This window comes from Triticum aestivum, chromosome 3D (assembly GCF_018294505.1).
Source record: "Triticum aestivum cultivar Chinese Spring chromosome 3D, IWGSC CS RefSeq v2.1, whole genome shotgun sequence".
NCBI classification, from domain to species: Eukaryota; Viridiplantae; Streptophyta; class Magnoliopsida; order Poales; family Poaceae; genus Triticum; species Triticum aestivum.
This window is the reverse complement of record NC_057802.1, coordinates 554,226,587-554,243,292: the sequence shown is the minus strand read 5'-3', so window position 1 is coordinate 554,243,292 and position 16,706 is coordinate 554,226,587. Positions and strand designations below refer to the sequence as shown.

Here is a 16,706-nt window from a genome sequence, read left to right as displayed (position 1 = left end):
GTGAAGGGGAGACTCGGCTGGGTTTAGCTCTGAAGACTCCGTGCCTATGGCGGAAGGAGCTCATTAACCTTCCGAACTGGACGCCTCCGGCGAGTAAGGGCACTCCGCCGCCTCCTCCTCCTCCGGCGAGTGATCAGGGCACTCAGCCTCCTTCTCCGGCGCGTGGCGGCACTCTGCCTCCTCCTCCGGCGAGTGATCAGGGCACTCAGCCTCCTTCTCCGGCGCGTGGCGGCACTCTGCCTCCTCCTCCGGCGAGTGATCAGGGCACTCATCAGCCTCCTTCTCCGGCGCGTGGCGGCACTCCGCCTCCTTCTCCGCCCGCGCCGGCGTGCCAGAGCAGCCAGCCTCCTCCTTCTCCGCCTCGTCAGCAAGGGCGGAAGAGACCCTCCGCCGCTCCGGCTGCTCTGGCGCGTCGTAGTCCTTCTCCTCCGTCTCGTAAGCAAGGAAAGAAGACAGCCGCAGCCGCTCCGCCTGCTCTGCCGGCGTCTAGCAGTACAGCTGCCAGAGGCGGGAGGCGATACAAATTCAGTCCTTCTCTAAAGACTCCAGAGAAGTTACCATACGAGAGGACCGAGGAGGAGAACGCGAAGATCGTGCGAGCCGAAGTGAAGAACTTCTTTGAAGGGGTGAAAGCAAAGAAACATCCACCTCCGGAGGAGAAGGTAGATCCGGTGAAAGCGAAGCGCACTCTGGATGCCCTGACAAAACCACCAAAGTCTCCGCCGAAAGGCAACTATGAGCGCATTATTGCAAAGACATTTGTCGAAGCGGAGCGGTCGGGAAGTACTGTCAGTGATCAAAGGTTAATAGAACGACGAGCTGGGAAAAAAATTGCCCAGCTCGGCGAACAAGCGAACGAATCGTGCCCCCCGCTCAAGGTGTCTAAAGACATCGTCGCTAATGATGCGAGGATGATGGCCGGTTATAGCAATCTTGGAGATTACCTGCCCGACGATGTACATTATGAAATCATGGAGGTGGACGAACACAAATACCATTACGGGAAGCCTCTCGTCAAAGATGAAAGATCTCTAACAACGATGATGCGAAGATTACATGATTGGTACATGAAAACCTGCAGAGAGTCTGATGGGATGAATACTTTAACGCTGAGAGTTAAATCGGAGCATGACCTCGTTGGAATTGAACTGCTGAATGTTTTATTTGAGGAGTTCTTCCAGTTTTTCAATCAAAAGGCCCTCGATAAAACAACGATCACTTGCTACTGTTTGTAAATAGTATTACTTCTGTCATTAAGTCTCTCTATATGGGCCAGCTCTTTCATTGCATGTATTTATAATTATCCTCACTATATTATGCAGATTGAAGATCGCCGAATTGAAGAAAAGACAAATCGATGATATTGGGTTCATTAACACAAATCTCATAGATGCATATACGGTTGAAAAACATGCCAAAGAAGCCGAGCCCAACTTGCTACGATCGTTGGTATTAAATCAAAATAAAGATATAATACTCTTTCCTTACAACTTCAAGTGAGTGCTACTGTCTTGTGCATATTCGGTTTCCCTTATTAGTCCAGGTTATGGTAATGTAATTGATGACTTATGCATGCATGCGCAGCTTCCACTATATTCTCCTAGAGATTAAGCTTGAGCAGGGAGTAGTAACCGTCTTAGACTCGAGACGAAAAGATCCCCAGGACTATGCGAACATGACTCAAATGCTCGAGAAGTTAAATCGATCATTATCCACCATATCAGCAACTTTGTTCATTTCCTGATATCAAGTAATTGTTTTCTTTGTCTGGCAGGGTTTGGAGAAAATTCACCACAAAAGCTCCGGGACTGCCGAAGAAGCTGCAATTTAGACACCCGAAAGTAAGTACTATAGTAGCATGTTCCGCACATCTCCTAGTGATTCAACGCTAGTTTCATCAATACCATTTAGCATGCTTGCTTATCAGTTAGATTGACCTCTATTTCTTGTAAAGTGGTTGTGGCAGGAACAAGGGAATGATTTCTGTGGATACTACATTTGCGAGTCTATCCGCCACACGACCTGTGAGCGGGGCTACTCTGATGAACAATATGAAGTGCGTAAGCAATAATATTCACAATTTTATTTTATTACCATCATTTGTGTCGAGTTTCATTTATTCATATATATATGTATTGACCCCCTTCTTCAATTAGATGTTTCGGATGCGGGATGAACTCCTAGCAGAAGATCGTATGCGAGCAATTCAAGAGGAATTGGCGGCATTCTTCCTTGACCACGTGATCGCTGAAAACGGAGAATACTATGTGGACCCTGTGTTCTTACAATTTAATTAGGAGATTATATTGTAAGAGATAATTATTGTATATATGTAGCCGGTAGTGTCAGATAGATATAAGAGAACTTGTTGTTCGACCATCCTCTCGGAGAAGGAGAGGTGGTCGATATCACTTCTCTCTATATGCATATGTTCATGACGATCTTCTGTTTCCTTCATTTGCTTACTAGCTAGCGTGTCTAGTCCTCTCCATACGTATATAGTATGTAGCGTCGACCAAGCACGAAGATAAAAGAGGACACTTCTCTCTATTAATTAGCTAGCTAACACAATATATGAAACACCTAAATTAACCCCCGAAACCCCCCAACCCCCCCCCCCTTTCAAAAAAAACAAAAACCCCAGCCCCTGAAATGCTGACGCGTGGATGCCTATTGGTCCCGGTTGGTGACACCAACCGGGACAAAAGGCCCTGCCTATTGGTCCCGGTTGGTGGCACCAACCGGGACCAAAGGCCCCCCTGCCTGGGCTGGCAGCAGCGGCCACGTAGAGGACCTTCTGTCCCGGTTCGTGTAAGAACCGGGACTAAAGGGTTAGGGCTTTAGTAACGACCCTTTAGTCCCGGTTCGAAAACCGGGACAAAATGCCCTTACAAACCGGGGTAAAAGCCCCTTTTCCTACTAGTGACTATGATCCATGGTAGAGACACTCGTGTTTACTGTTGATTCACTTTAGATTATTATTATTATCATTCTTATGCAATCAATCATGCATGTGTACAAATTAAGCAGTGATTGTTTCCTCTCTTTCCTCGACACCTCAGGTTCATACATATGATCATTTACTCAACACTCAATAAATATGGCCGGCCCTCGGCGGTGGCCCGGGCACTGGCACTTCGGGCGGCTCTGGCACATCAGGTTCCGACGGTGGTGGTGGGGTTTGACCGCATGGGAATGTACACATGCACGATTTTTTCGATTTTTTCTTAGGCCGTTTGCCAAAGTTGTTGTCGCCGTTGTCTTCGTTGAGCTCGTCATCAACGATCGACTTTTTACTGGAGCAAAACCCACCCTTGAAGTGCTCTTTGTGACAAGCCTTGGTGCAGCGCACGTTCTTGCAAGGGTTCGCTTTGTACAACTTGCTAGTCGACATGCATACCCGAGCCTCCGCACCTGCATGTGACATACAATTAGCGTGTGCACCCGAAAATTATATTAGCAATCGTTTCATAGATTTGATCTTAAATTGCATGGGATTGCGATGCGGTCAAATCTGCTATATGAACTTACAGAAGGCCATGAGGAGAATGCCCAGGGTGAAGGCAGCGAGCATCTGGGTGCCGCTGAATGCCATTGCCAAGTGCTCAAAAGAAATTGTTGGAATGGTGGCGTGAGGAAAAGAACGGGATTGTGTGCTATTTATAACATCTCTCTTGGCTATGCATTCAATGCCTTAGAGGATATGGAAATCTAAATATTGGACACATGCATTTGTGTAATGTATTAGGCCTCCTTTGGTCTATAGAAATTTCATAGGAATTCTATTGCTACATGGGATTGGTTCATATCCTTCACATTTCAAAGGAAAATAAACATTAGTCTAGACTTAATGAAAAATTCCTTTGATGTGAACCAAATGGCATCTTTTTTTCTGTCCCTACTCATAGGATTTAAGAGACATGTCATCTCATTTCCTACAACTTTCTTATTCCTATGATACTCTTATCCTATGAACCAAAAGAGGCCTAGAGAATATGGAAATCCAAATATCGGATACGACAATTTGTGTAATGTCTTAGAGGATATGCAAATCCTAATATTGGATACAAGCATTTGTGTAATGCTTTAGAGGATTTGGAAATCCAAATATTGTATACAAGCATTTGTGTATAGTATCTATCTCCAATAATTAATCATGTGTATTGAATTCATGTTCCCGCTAGTTGCTTCAAAATTCTGAACTATGGGAGATGCGTTAAAATCTGTTATATGAACTTACAGAAGGCCATAAGGAGAATGCCCAGGGTGAAAGCACCGAGCATCTGGGTGCCACTGAACGCCATGGCCAAGTGCTCAAAAGAAGTTGTTGGAATGGTGGTGTGAGGAGAAGAACGGGATTGCGTGATATTTATTGCACCCCTCTTGGCTATGCATTCAATGCCTTAGAGGATATGGAAATCTAAATATTGGATACAAGCATTTGTGTAATGTCTTGGAGGATATGAGAATCCAAATATTGGATACAAGCATTTGTGTAACTAGATGAATTCCCCGCTCGTTGCTGCGGGTATTTGGGGACTAATTTGAGAAGCAATGTGTTAATGAATCGAAGAATAAAACACCATGATATCTGTAGGGGGGCTTGAGTTGAAAGGGAAAATTTAAGTAGTACATTGTACATAAGTTATATTCAGTGCAACCACTTTGTATAATATATGTACAAATGAGCTATATGCCATGAAAATTGCTTCCTTGTTTATGCAACCAACAGTTATAATGTGATCTTCATGGGTAGTTAGTTGCTGATGTTTTCTCCCTGAAATTTGCTTCTGATAGTTCCGCACACTTTTGCATTTGTAGATTCCGTGAGCTGATTCATTGCGTGCATGTATATGCTGAATGTCTTTCTTGGTAGAACTGATGGAAGAGTGATGTGAGGCTTTAGAGGCATCCTGGAGTGCAAGTGTTGGAAGAGGAGATGATAGAAAACCAATAAAAAGGGTAGCACTTCAGATAATTATGTGTAACAAAAAAAGTAACACGATGTAAGAGAAGAGAGAATTAGCACCTGACGTTTTGTGGTTGAAATTTAAGCATCATGATCTGCCAGACTCTTTGTTGGAATAACTAAAGTAAACAGTAAGGGTAAACATGAGAGAGCATATGGCACCTCAACCATTTTGTATGGTAACACTGCACACATTTTTGTACACCCTGTTGATTCGTGAAGAATTTTTATTGGCAGGTAGCATTGTCCTAGTAATGGCCTCTTAAGATATAAAGTCTATAGAATTCTGCTAGCATTGGAAAAACATATTCTGAAGAAAAAAGGAAAAGGATATAAGTTCACAAACAGCTATACCAACCTGTAATGACCCATTGGTATATCAAAAACATGTGTTGGAGTTGGAGATAAAAAATATGTGCAGAATTACCCAGGTTTAAAAGGAGCGAACAAAATATGCCAAGCTGCTGACCGAGGCAAAAATATGAAATGAGGTTGGTCGCAGCCGGGTTCTTGCTCTGATCGAAAGATCCCTAATGGAAAACAGTGAACAACATTTTCATTAAAAAATTCTCCATCAGTTGTACGTGAGACCCTGGGAACGATACATTTGGAATTTAATTAAAGCAAATTACAGGCATGAGAATTTCAAGCAGCAAACCTGAAAGTGAGCGAAGTTTTGCGACGGTAAAGATTAGCCACGATCAAGAGTAGAGAAATCTTTGCGAATGATTTGTATGCGGGATCCTGATGCAAGAGTAAAGAAGGTTGTCGACCATACAGTTTTGTGTAGACTTGACTGTATACCTGCAATTATAAAGGAACATACCATGTTATTGCTAGAACATCCAGATTGTAGTATATAGATAATCACGCAGTAACTACATTAGTTATAATAAATCCAGAATGGACTATCTCATTCTCATCATAAAATGCATCGAGTTAATCTTTTTTTGGACAGTGGAATAGAGTTAATCTCTGCAGAAGAATACAAATGCAACAAGAAGCTACCATCAGGGCCAAACTCTATGGGGTAGGATTGCTGGCAGTCAGAACGTTGAGTAAAAATAAGAGAAGCGGGTAGATGGGACTATTCCCACGAAAAATAAAGGATCGTGGCTAATCTTTACCTTGTTGGGTAGACGAAGTAAAAAATTCCGGATTGCTAGCCCAGCAGCATGCCACCGGCTGCAAAATCAATAGAGGCAGGTGTATGAGGCTATCCCAGACAACAAACTGAAGGAAGGGGATGGATCTGGATGCTCTGGGAAGAGGAATACAGGGATTATACGAATCAAATGAAAAGCAACGTCAAAGGGGATAATCCACAACTTAGCTGTAGTGTGTTTATCAGAACGATGCCTCTGCACGGTGTTTGGAGGCATGCGGTGGTTGGAGTTGTGGCAAGGCGGCCGCAGTGGCGTCTACAGGAGGAGCGCCGCCGCTTCCGATGTGGGTTCTCGGCAGTTGTCCGGCCAGCTTGGCAGACGCGGACAACCGGGTGAGGGACCGAGGGAGGCGCCACCCGTGTAGATGCGCGAAGTGGCTGCCGCCGGCTTGCGTGGCGCGACCGGCCGGTGGAGGAGAACCCGAGAGTTCAAGCTTTTGATGGAAGGGAATATATGATGAGATGTCGATTGGTTTGAGGATAAGACGACACGTTTCGTCAGTTACAGAAGATGGGAAGGAAACCATGCGCACTAAAGGAAAAGATTTGTTTTCGCTGGTTGTGGATTTGCTGAGGTGGATTATTTCTGATGTGGCTAGCTTGCATGTTAAGAGAAATTACATAGCGGGGATGAAATATTTAGGTATTATAGATGTCTTATAGCACAATAGAAAATATGTTGGTTGTTTATCAGTGGTTCGATCTCCTACGGGGAAGCACGGATGCAGAGTTTGAAACTCCACGGGCGCTCTTTCTTTAAGGGTTTATAGAAAAGAAACAAAACGTAAGATGGGCCGGGCCAACGCGGAGGGAGCGGTGTGCGCCTGTTTGCAACAATCGAATAAACGCCATTTAGGAAATGCCAGGTATCTGCGTATCTTTGAGAGCAGCTAGGTGGGTCCGGCCAAGTTACCCGTGGGTGGAATCCGGACTGCGTATGGCAGGGGCACCCCTATGTCTCGCTTTAAGCGAGACATGGGGATGCGCTCGTGTTGGGGCGATTCCCAGACGGGCCGGCCTAGCCGCTCGGGAGCCACAACCGATTTTTGTGTGTGTTTTATGTTCTCATTTTTTGTTATTTTTGTACCTTTCTTTACACTTTAAGATGTCCTCTCTCTATATATATGTATATATTACAAAAACACTCTTCAAAATCACAATTGAAAACAAATGTTGAATAAGTATTAAAAAATGTCGAACAAGAATTTGAGAGTGTTGAACAGGTATTTGAAAAAATGTTGAATAAGTATTAAAAATACTGAACAAGTATTTGAAAAATGTTGAATAGGTATTCAAAAAATGTTTAACATGTATATGAAAAATGTTGAACAAGTATTTAAAAATATTGAACATGAATTTGAAAATGTTGAACAAGTATTTGAAAAATGTAGAATAGGTATTAAAACTGTTGAAGGAGTATATGAAAAATGTTAAACAAGTATTTCAAAATATCGAATAAGTATTATAAATCTTGAACAAGTATTTGAAAAAATGTTGAATAACTATTAAAATGCTGAACAAGTTTCCAAAAAATGTTGAAATAGCGTTCGGGCAATGTTGAACACGTAAACAAAAAATGTTGATCACTTGTTACAATTTTTTTTGACATGTACAAAAATGTAGAGTGAAAACGAAAACAAACATAAGAAAATACAAAAGAAAAAAATGCAGAAGAAAAAAGGAAACCAAACAAAAACTAAAAAAACAAAGAAACAAATGTAGAAAGAATTAAAAAAAATGAAAACTAAACTAAGCCGGAGAAGAAATAAAAGACACAAAAAGAGAGAAAAACAATTACAACCTAAGAAACAAATAAAAAACAATGAAAAAATGGAGAACAAAAAAGCGAAATAAGGAAGAAAAACCAAAAAAGGTAGAAGAAAATAGAGAAAGAAAGAAAAAATAGGGCGCACCCAGCTACTTTATGCCTCAAGTATGACCCGCGAACTACTTTATAGCATCCACAGCCGGGCACTCCAAACCCGCCTCAAACGCGCGGGCGGGCCGCCCGGTCATTGGCCGGTTGCAAAATTTTGACCCAGCCGGGCGCCTTAAACGGACCTCAAATGCCCGGGCTGACCGACACTCCTCATATCCAGCCCTGAGGCGGATTATGGGGGCGCCTAGGTGCGTGCTCTGACCCCGCTGCAGGTCGTAGCGGTCCCATCTGCACCGACTGAAGTTCCGTCCTCTCTCATAGGCGCAGCAAAATTTTAGTGTCACATTGCTGGGCGAGGCGGACGCCGATCGTCTTAAATAGCCACGCTGGCGCATGACGGCAAGCTTTTCTGTTGTTATGTAAGTCTATCAATTATTGTTGTGTGAGCGAGATAACTTGACACTAGACTGTATTTCATTAACTGATGATTGTTCGTCGAGGGTCAAGTTCGTCTCGTTCATGTACGTTGATACCCTTACTATAGTGATAGTAGATTTTTAATTTTATTCATCGACTTTTTTGACAAATTGTGATTCATAAAAAGCAGTACGGATATAAATGTTTCCCCTGTAAAGGAGATAGACCGTGACTATGAATCTTATATGTTTACCACATAGAAGATTTATAGTAATAGTCTATTCTTTACAAAGGATCCAATGAAGTGAGAAGCTTATTGGTTCCGCACGACCCGGCTATTAAGCCGGTCGACTAGCTCGTCACGCGGTGAGGTGGGACTAATACGAGTGTGATTGAAAATGGTCATTTTTGAGGCCCGCCCAATCGTTCGGGACATTTGAGGGCACAGATTTGCAATATGTGGTTGTAGATGCTCTTTTATTTTTTGAAATTGGAACACTGAGGTTCCTTGACTTAAACAGGCTCAGCAGACTCGCTGGCCATCATCACGCGTACATTGTTCGGTACACCATACAACCACAACCGGTGGTGCTCCGAGCCATTACAACCCAATGCAGCGAGAGCATGGGCAACTTTATTACCATCACGAGGGACAAAAGAAAAAGCCAAAGAACTAAAATTCAGACGGATAAACTGCCTGGTATCTCTGAGTATAACACGTTCAGTAGGATTTGACAATCTGATTCCACAACCGCATTGGAAATACCCCATGTCGCCGCAGCTGACAATGCTTGGAAACAGGCTTCGGCCTCTGTACGCGTGGCAGTACTGGCATGCGTGATTTTCACATCTCCTGCACCAACAACATCTCCACTTCTATCTCGGATTACAAACCCCCAGCCCCCGGTCCCCGATGAATCATGGTACGCCCATCGATGTTGATTTTCAGTTTATCTCCCTCCGGTCTTGTCCATCTGTAGGCCGGCCTGGTAGCTTGCACCTTTGGCTGTTTCGCACTGAACTGCATGACTTCTAGAGCCAAGGACCTTGCATGTTTTTGTTTTTTTAGAAAAAGAAGGAAGACCCCAGCCTCTGCATCTGGACGATGCATACAACCATTTTGTTAATTATTGACATAAGACCTTACAAAGTCATACAACAGTAAGACTAAAGTCACCGTCTACGCAACATCTGTCGCAACTCCTATCCAGTTGATGAAGGGGCGCTGATAGTCTGGGCCTAATACCAAACAGACATAACAGCCAAACTTAACATCAAAGATCTAAGGTCCCAATCAGGACGCGTGCCGGGTATGGGCACCCACTAGTCCGGCGTGCTCCTCAACCAGGACGCCTGCCGGGTATGAGCCGCCGCAGCCACTTGCCACCAATCCATCTTCAGAGCTGTACTGATGCATGTACCTTGCCTGGTCTAACTGCCGCCGACGCCACCACGACACCAGACAGCGTCATCCTCCTGCGCGAGTCCATCTCCACGCATCGGGCGCCGAGTCTTCACTGCGCCACGCCGCCGAGATCTGCCGTCATCAATGGGCAAGATGAAACACCGCTCCTCCTCTTGTCCCCTCCAACCAGCACTTGCTCCAAAACGATGCCCTAGGAGGAAGAACGACACCGAAGGCGCCGTCATCGTCCGATCCGGTAGACCCAGATCTAGGGTTTCCCTCGGAACTTCCCAATCAGGTTGACGTGACCTGCAACGACGATGCCTCGAGAAAGGAACGACGTTCGAGACACCGCCATCGTCCGCCAAGACCGCAGTCAGGCGCGATTTTCACCGAAAGCCACGTCGTCCCGATCTTGCGGCTGGCTGGAACCGAGCGGAACCTCGCCACGAAGACGTACGTCGCCGTCGGTACTCCGGCAGCAGACCGCCGGGCACCCCGCAATATCCCAAACGGCCGGACGGATCGGGCGTGACGACCGGATCCAATCCAGAAACTCCACCGGATCGCCAGCAGAGGCCTCTGGCGCCCCTCGCTGGCCCTTCCACGCAGCCGCCGGCCGGCCACATGTACGGGCTGGATCAGCCAACCCGCACATCGCCGCCAACAGCCGCACCACCAGTCCTCCCCGTCGACCCTGCAGCACCGCCGCCGGAGAGACGTTACGCCGCCAGTGATTGAAATCTGGGCAGGTGCCCCATGCCCATGGATGCCCCGCATCGTCCAAACCTGCGTGGGAGAGAAGGGAGCCTCCCCCACCGTCGTCGGGCACCAGGCTTGCCCGGTGGCTTCCTCCAGCGGCGACGGAGGGAGGCACGGGATCTGCGGCTGCCTAGCGGCTAGGATTGCCAATCCGCCCGAGTCGCCCATGCGGGGGGCGATGCGGGGGACGGTTGGGCGGCACGAAGGACCTTGCATGTGCAGCCGTGGTCACAACATGAGACACACCCTCATTCTTGTTTAGTTTATTCCTGCGGTTCCACCACTTCCATAGCATGCATGTAATTAACACTTGATCACTCTCACATAGCGAGAGTGCGAGGTGACATGTTGCACCACTTCCTTTGCTCCTCTACATGCACACAACCGCAACCTGACCTCCTCCATCTGTATCTCCCGCCAAAGCATCTTTACCTCCTTGCATTTGATAAACAAGTGGCATCCATCTTCATCGAGTCGCCGACAGCACACACATATATAGGGTTTCACATTCAACGCCTCTCCGTCGGATGTTCATCTTGACCGGCAGACTGAGCAAAGCGCCATAGGAACTGCTTGACTTTGGGCGGGCAGGGCATAGCCCAGAGTTTCTTCCAGTCCACTTCCTCTTTAGCTGCTACAGCAGATGTAGGAAAAGCTATTTCATCGAGCCCTCCAACAAACACCTGGTACGCGGATTTGACAGAAAATTCGCCCTTTCCATCGTAATGCCATGCATAATAATCTTCAAAGTCCTCCCTTATCAGCATGGCTAGAATGATACTGGCATCCTCCTCCCAGAAAATATATCCAATCAGTGTCTCACCCTATGTCATAGTATTTGGGTCAATTAGTTCAGAGACTTTGGTAAACACACAGTTGCCACTAGGGGTTCGGGGCTGCCGTGTTCCGTCCTTTGGCAACCAAGGATCAGTCCAGATATTTATGCTTGTCCTTTCTCCTACTCTCCAGATGACTACCTCCTTAAGAAGCTGCACCCTCGCAAAATGCTTCGCCATGTGTATGATACCCCCGCCTTTGGTTGGGCATCCAAGATCGATCCAGACGGGAAATACTTGGCCTTTAGGACCCGGACGCACAAGGAATCAGGTACTGTCACGCCACGCCTGGCGGGCAAGCATTGCAAGGTTAAAACCGTGTAGATCCCTAAAACCCAGCCCCCCTTACTTTTCGGTCTAGTTAAAAGTTCCCAGCTCAGCCAGTGCATTTTTTTCATGTCATCTTGCCGTGCCACCAATACCTGCAGATCATGGCACCCATTTTGTTCACAAAGAGATTTTGTCAAGTCAAAACAGGACATAGCGAAAGTTGGGATAGCTTTGATTAGAACATCCTTAGCAGCCTGAGACAGAAGCCTCTCAATCCATCCTTGGATTCTCTTCCAGATCCTATCCTTAAGATACTAAAAAACTTGTGATCTTGCTGCACCAACATAGACTGGGAGCCCCAGATACTTTTCATTCCATGTCTCCCCTCGAATATTCAGTACATATAGGACCTCTTGCCGGTTAGCACTCCTTGTATTCTTGCTGAACATCACCGACGACTTGTCAAAACTAATTGTCTGTACTTCCCGAGCAATTCTCATAGAGTTCTAGTATGTATTGCAGTGTTGTGGTGCTTTCGCCATTGGCTTTCCTTAGTACCAACGAGCCATCTGCAAACAACAAATGGTTGAGACTTGGGGGCAGTATTACATAACTGAATCCCTTTCAAACGGTTGTAGATGCCCTTAACATGAGGTTGAGTGTAGCTACCAGGGGTCGAATCGCGGTTTCCTCATTTTCTTCTGTCTCGTTTTAAACATTGCGCGTGCGTAATGGTCGCCGCAGTATGGCAGAGAGGGTCGCTAAGAGCATCTTCAACAGGCGCGACGCGCTAAAAGTTTTTGCAGCGCTTTTGCATGTCGAACTAGTCAGTTACTTCACCGGACGCCCAGAAATTTTAGCGCACGAGGGTGCCGCTTCAGCAGGTGCTGTAAAATAGAGCGCGCGCGCCCAGTACAAACAACATTTTGCATTCAATGTAAAACAAAGAAGATCAAACACACACAAAAGAAATCGACAAAAAATAGTTCATTTATCATTAGTTTTTGCAGCGCTTTTGCGCGTCGAACTAGTCAGTTGCTTCACCGGACGCCTAGAAATTTTAGCGCACGAGTGCCGCTTCAGCAGGCGCTGTAAAATAGAGCGCACGCGCCCAGCACAAACAACATTTTGCATTCAATGTGAAACAAAGAAGATCAAACACACACAAAATAAATCGACAAAAAATAGTTCATTTATTATTATAACTCAAACAAATAATTAAAGTTCAATACAACAAATAGTTCATGACCAATACAATAAATAACAGTCATGTGTTTTGTCGCCCATTCCATGCCCACCACTCCTCGACTAGATCCTTCTGAAGTTCATCATGTGTTTCGGCATGTCGAATGGCATAATAGGAGCCAACAAAGCGGGCCACCCTCTCAACACTCCTCCGCACTCGTACGGGACGTCCCAACAACTCATATTGAGAATAGTCCAAATCTTGCCCACGCTCGTTCTCGATGATCATATTATGCATGATCACACAAGCATTCATGATGTACCAAAGGATATTTCGATCCCAAAATCTAGCTGGTCCTCTCACAATAGCAAATTGGGCTTGCAAAATTCCAAAACCTCTCTCCACATCTTTCCTAGCCGCCGCCTGAGCATTGTGGAAATAAACATTTTTCTTACCTTCTGGGTTTTTCAACGGCTTCACAAATGTTTGCCACCTTTGGTAGATGTCATCCTCAAGATAATAGCCATAGTTGTATGTATGGCCATTTGCTACAAACTGCACCGGTGGTAGTTCATCATTTGCAATACTATTCATGAGTGATGATCGATCCTGGCATTCCAAAAAAAAGCATGATCCAAGTCTCCTGACAGGCCACCGCTTTAAGGATTATAGTTGAACCTTTTTTTTGCCCGTGGAATGTCCATGCCATGCCTTAGGACAGTTCTTCCAACTCCAATGCATACAATCCATTGAGCCAAGCATATCTGGAACCCGCGAGCTTTATTCATCTCCAAAAGCCTTGCGTCGTCTTCAGCATTGGGAGCTCTCAAATATTCCGGACCAAACACTTGCACGATTCCAACCGCGAAGCGCTTCGAACACATGATGGCTTGGCTCTCACCCATGGCCAAGTGATCATCAACTAGATTCGCCGGAATTATGTATGCCAACATACGCAAAGCGGCGGTCACCTTTTGAAAGGTGCTATGCCCGAGTTCTCCGGCGACATTCCTCCTTTGCTAAAAAAATAGATCATAGCTCGTTAGTTTCTCTGCAATGTGTTTGAACAACTCGATGCTCATCCTAAAACGGCGTCGAAAGTAGGACTCGGGATATATGGGAATCTGCAGTAAAATAGTTCCTCATCAATCTGTTCTCAGCATCGATCCTCTCCCTCCATAGTTTCTAACGACGAAAAACCGTGCTTCGGCTTTTTGTTGATGTGCATAGCTAGGACCATTGCAAGGTCCTCCTCCTCTTGAAGATCAAATTCTTCATCGGAAGAATCGTGGGATGAACTCACCTACAAATTTGAATTCAAACTAATATTTGACACTACAAACAACATGCTCCGAATTCATCTATAAATATGAGGTTTAGTACAAATATATACCTTGCAAGCTTTTGTCAAACACCTTGTGGGCGCCAAGCTGCAAACACCCGCCGGGCGCAGTTCGTCGGCGGAACGGGGCGCTCGAGGGGCGGCCGCGGTGGAGGAGGCACCGGCGACCAACAGGGAAGAGGGGGAAGCGGCACGCGCGGTGGGGAACGGCGGGGGGAAGGGCCGACGGGTCGCTGGAGAGGATGGAGAAGTCGTGCGCGTGAGTGGATATTTCAGATCCGGCGGTTGGTGGACATTCGCGCGGGCAAGTCGCTGTACAACGCACGGTAGCGGATACCTGAAAAAACCAGCGCGCGAGGCCCCGCGGAGCGCCCACGCGATTTTTGCTCGGGTGCGAGCTGCCGATTCGGACACGCGTGCTAAAAAGCCGTTATTTCAAGCGCGCGGCTTATTTAGCGGAAAACGTTTATATTCATCCGACTTATTTCTCCGTCAGGCAAACCTCCTCCTCTAGCTGGCACGTGCCCCTGTGGCCCAGCACGCCTGTCTCTGTCCTTTCCCTCCAGGAAACATCACGAGCCATCCATCCTATCTTATCCACTCGGGCTCTCTTCTTTCTCAACCCAAGCATACAACCACCATCGCCCATGTGAGCTTGTCGTCACCTGCTCCATCATCAAACGGCCACCGCGGTGAGCTTGCCGTCACCTGCTCCAAGCACACCGCTAACATGTCGTCCTAACTGCTGCAAGGCCAGCCACTGGCCGCTGCAAGAGCGGACGCGCCCTTGTGCGAGATGCAACTGCCGGTGAGGTAGGGCAGCGGGGTGTCGATGCTGCAAATGAGTGTGCAGCCGGCCGGACCCGGGGGTCGTGGCGGTGTCGCAATAGGGGGGCGACGACGCTCTGTCCATGCTTCAAGCGAGCGACGCGGTGGCTCGCCGGTTTTTTCCAGCAACTCCCGTGCTGCCACCCGGGGCTGCGTGGTGCTCCAGTGGAGCATCGCGGGGGACCCGTCGGTGCTGCAACGAAACATCGCCGGGAACCGTCGTACTGCGTTGGAGCTACGTCAGGCTGCAATGGAGCTTCGTCAGAGTTGCAATAGAGCTCCGGCGAGGTTGCAATGAAACGCCTCCGAGCGCTTCCGGGCGCCGCCGGAGCTACAGTGAAGCGCCACGGGTGTCGTTGGAGCTCCGACGAGGTTGCAATGAAGCATCGTCGTGTGCCGCCGGATCTGCAGTGAAGCGCCGCGGGGCCGTTGGAGCTCCAGGAAGGTTGCAATGGAGCTTCGCCGGAGCTTCAATGGAGCGTGCCGAGGGCTGCAATGGAGCACCGCCGGGGTTGTTGGAGCTCTACCGTCGCTGCAATGGAGCGTGTCGGGGCTGCAATGGAGCACCGCCGGGGTCATTGGAGCTCGCCGACGCTGCAATGGAGCTTCATCGGAGCTGCAATGGAGCCCTGCCGGAGTCGTTGGAGCTCTGTCGCGGCTGCAATGGAGCTTCACCGGAACCGCAATGGAGCGCCACCTAGGGCTCGAGTTTTTTTCGCGCTGCGGTGATCGTTTGAGGCTCGCCGTCGGTCTGCAACTGACCAGCTACTTCAACGAAACAACTCCGTGTGCGGCACCTGCTGTTTTGCAGCATCGCCGTCGGGCGCTCGAGCTGACAGGGGGTGCCATGGCGCTGCGAACTGGGGCTGCTGCTTTTTCTCTCCGACGCAAAGTGTACGCGCTGTTTGCAGCCGCCAAAAGAAACGCGAAGGGAAAAGCTGAGTGGGTTGACTCGATGGATCCCACGGCTGATGTCGCTTCCTGATGGCCCGATCGAGTGGCTAACGAGGCGGCTTAAGTTTGGCTCTTATCAGCCGGCTTACGCCTAGCATCCGCCAATCCCGAAGCTTCAGAACCGCCTCCACGCGCAAGACCTTTCCAATCGAGCTTGTAGCCATGGCCAGTCCGCTGGACGGCGACGACACCAACGGCAACAGAAGGATGTTTCTGCTAATTTCTGCCAGCACATTAAATATTCAAAAACACTAACGTCCATACATGTGGGCGTTTGCATCTCGCCCACACGCGTGAATCCGCGTCCGTTGGTGAGCGCACGAATCTTGGCATGTTTCTAGTGCCACGTAGGACTGGGCTGGTGTGTGGGCATTCATCCGGTCGCCCACATGGCCGTTTCACCACACCGGAGGGGCTGGTGTGTGGGCGTTCAGCAGTTCGCCCACACGCCAATTTGCACTCACGCACAAGGGCTGGTATGTGGGCATTTGCCATCTCGCCCACACGCCCGTCTCATCTCCCACACCCAAGTTGCCACTTGCCATGTGTTTTGCAGTGTACATGGCAACTGCCTATTGTGCTTTATAAGCAGGTGGCAACTTTTTTTTTACCTGAACATGTCAGTTGCCATGTATTTTGCAGGGTACATGACAACTGCCCTAGTGTGCTTGTAAGCAGATGGCAACTCTCTCT

General features: G+C 47.6%; 1 protein-coding gene and 1 long non-coding RNA gene across 4 annotated transcripts; both read right to left on the bottom strand.

Annotated features, from left to right (window-relative positions):
* Positions 1-2,998: 2,998 nt before the first annotated feature.
* On the bottom strand, positions 2,999-3,615 carry LOC123075381 (major pollen allergen Art v 1-like). The gene is made up of 2 exons (XM_044498001.1): positions 3,532-3,615; positions 2,999-3,414 (listed from the first exon to the last, which is right to left on the bottom strand). The coding sequence occupies exons 1-2, from the start codon at positions 3,593-3,595 to the stop codon at positions 3,092-3,094; spliced, it is 387 nt and encodes a 128-aa protein (XP_044353936.1). The 5' UTR covers positions 3,596-3,615; the 3' UTR covers positions 2,999-3,091.
* A 990-nt stretch (positions 3,616-4,605) lies between these two features.
* On the bottom strand, positions 4,606-6,623 carry LOC123075380 (uncharacterized). Of its 3 annotated transcripts, none has more exons than XR_006436125.1 (4): positions 6,097-6,623; positions 5,628-5,773; positions 5,030-5,499; positions 4,606-4,913 (listed from the first exon to the last, which is right to left on the bottom strand). It is a non-coding gene; the product is annotated as an uncharacterized lncRNA (long non-coding RNA). The 3 variants fall into 3 exon arrangements; XR_006436124.1 differs by having other exon boundaries at positions 4,606-5,279; positions 5,397-5,499; XR_006436123.1 differs by having other exon boundaries at positions 4,606-5,499.
* Positions 6,624-16,706: the final 10,083 nt, after the last annotated feature.

Coding starts and splice junctions, on each gene's coding strand:
- LOC123075381 (XM_044498001.1), bottom strand. CDS start 3,595: ATGGCATTCAGCGGCACCCAGATGCTCGCTGCCTTCACCCTGGGCATT. Junction 3,415..3,531: donor CATTCTCCTCATGGCCTTCT/GTAAGTTCATAT, acceptor TGTCACATGCAG/GTGCGGAGGCTCGGGTATGC.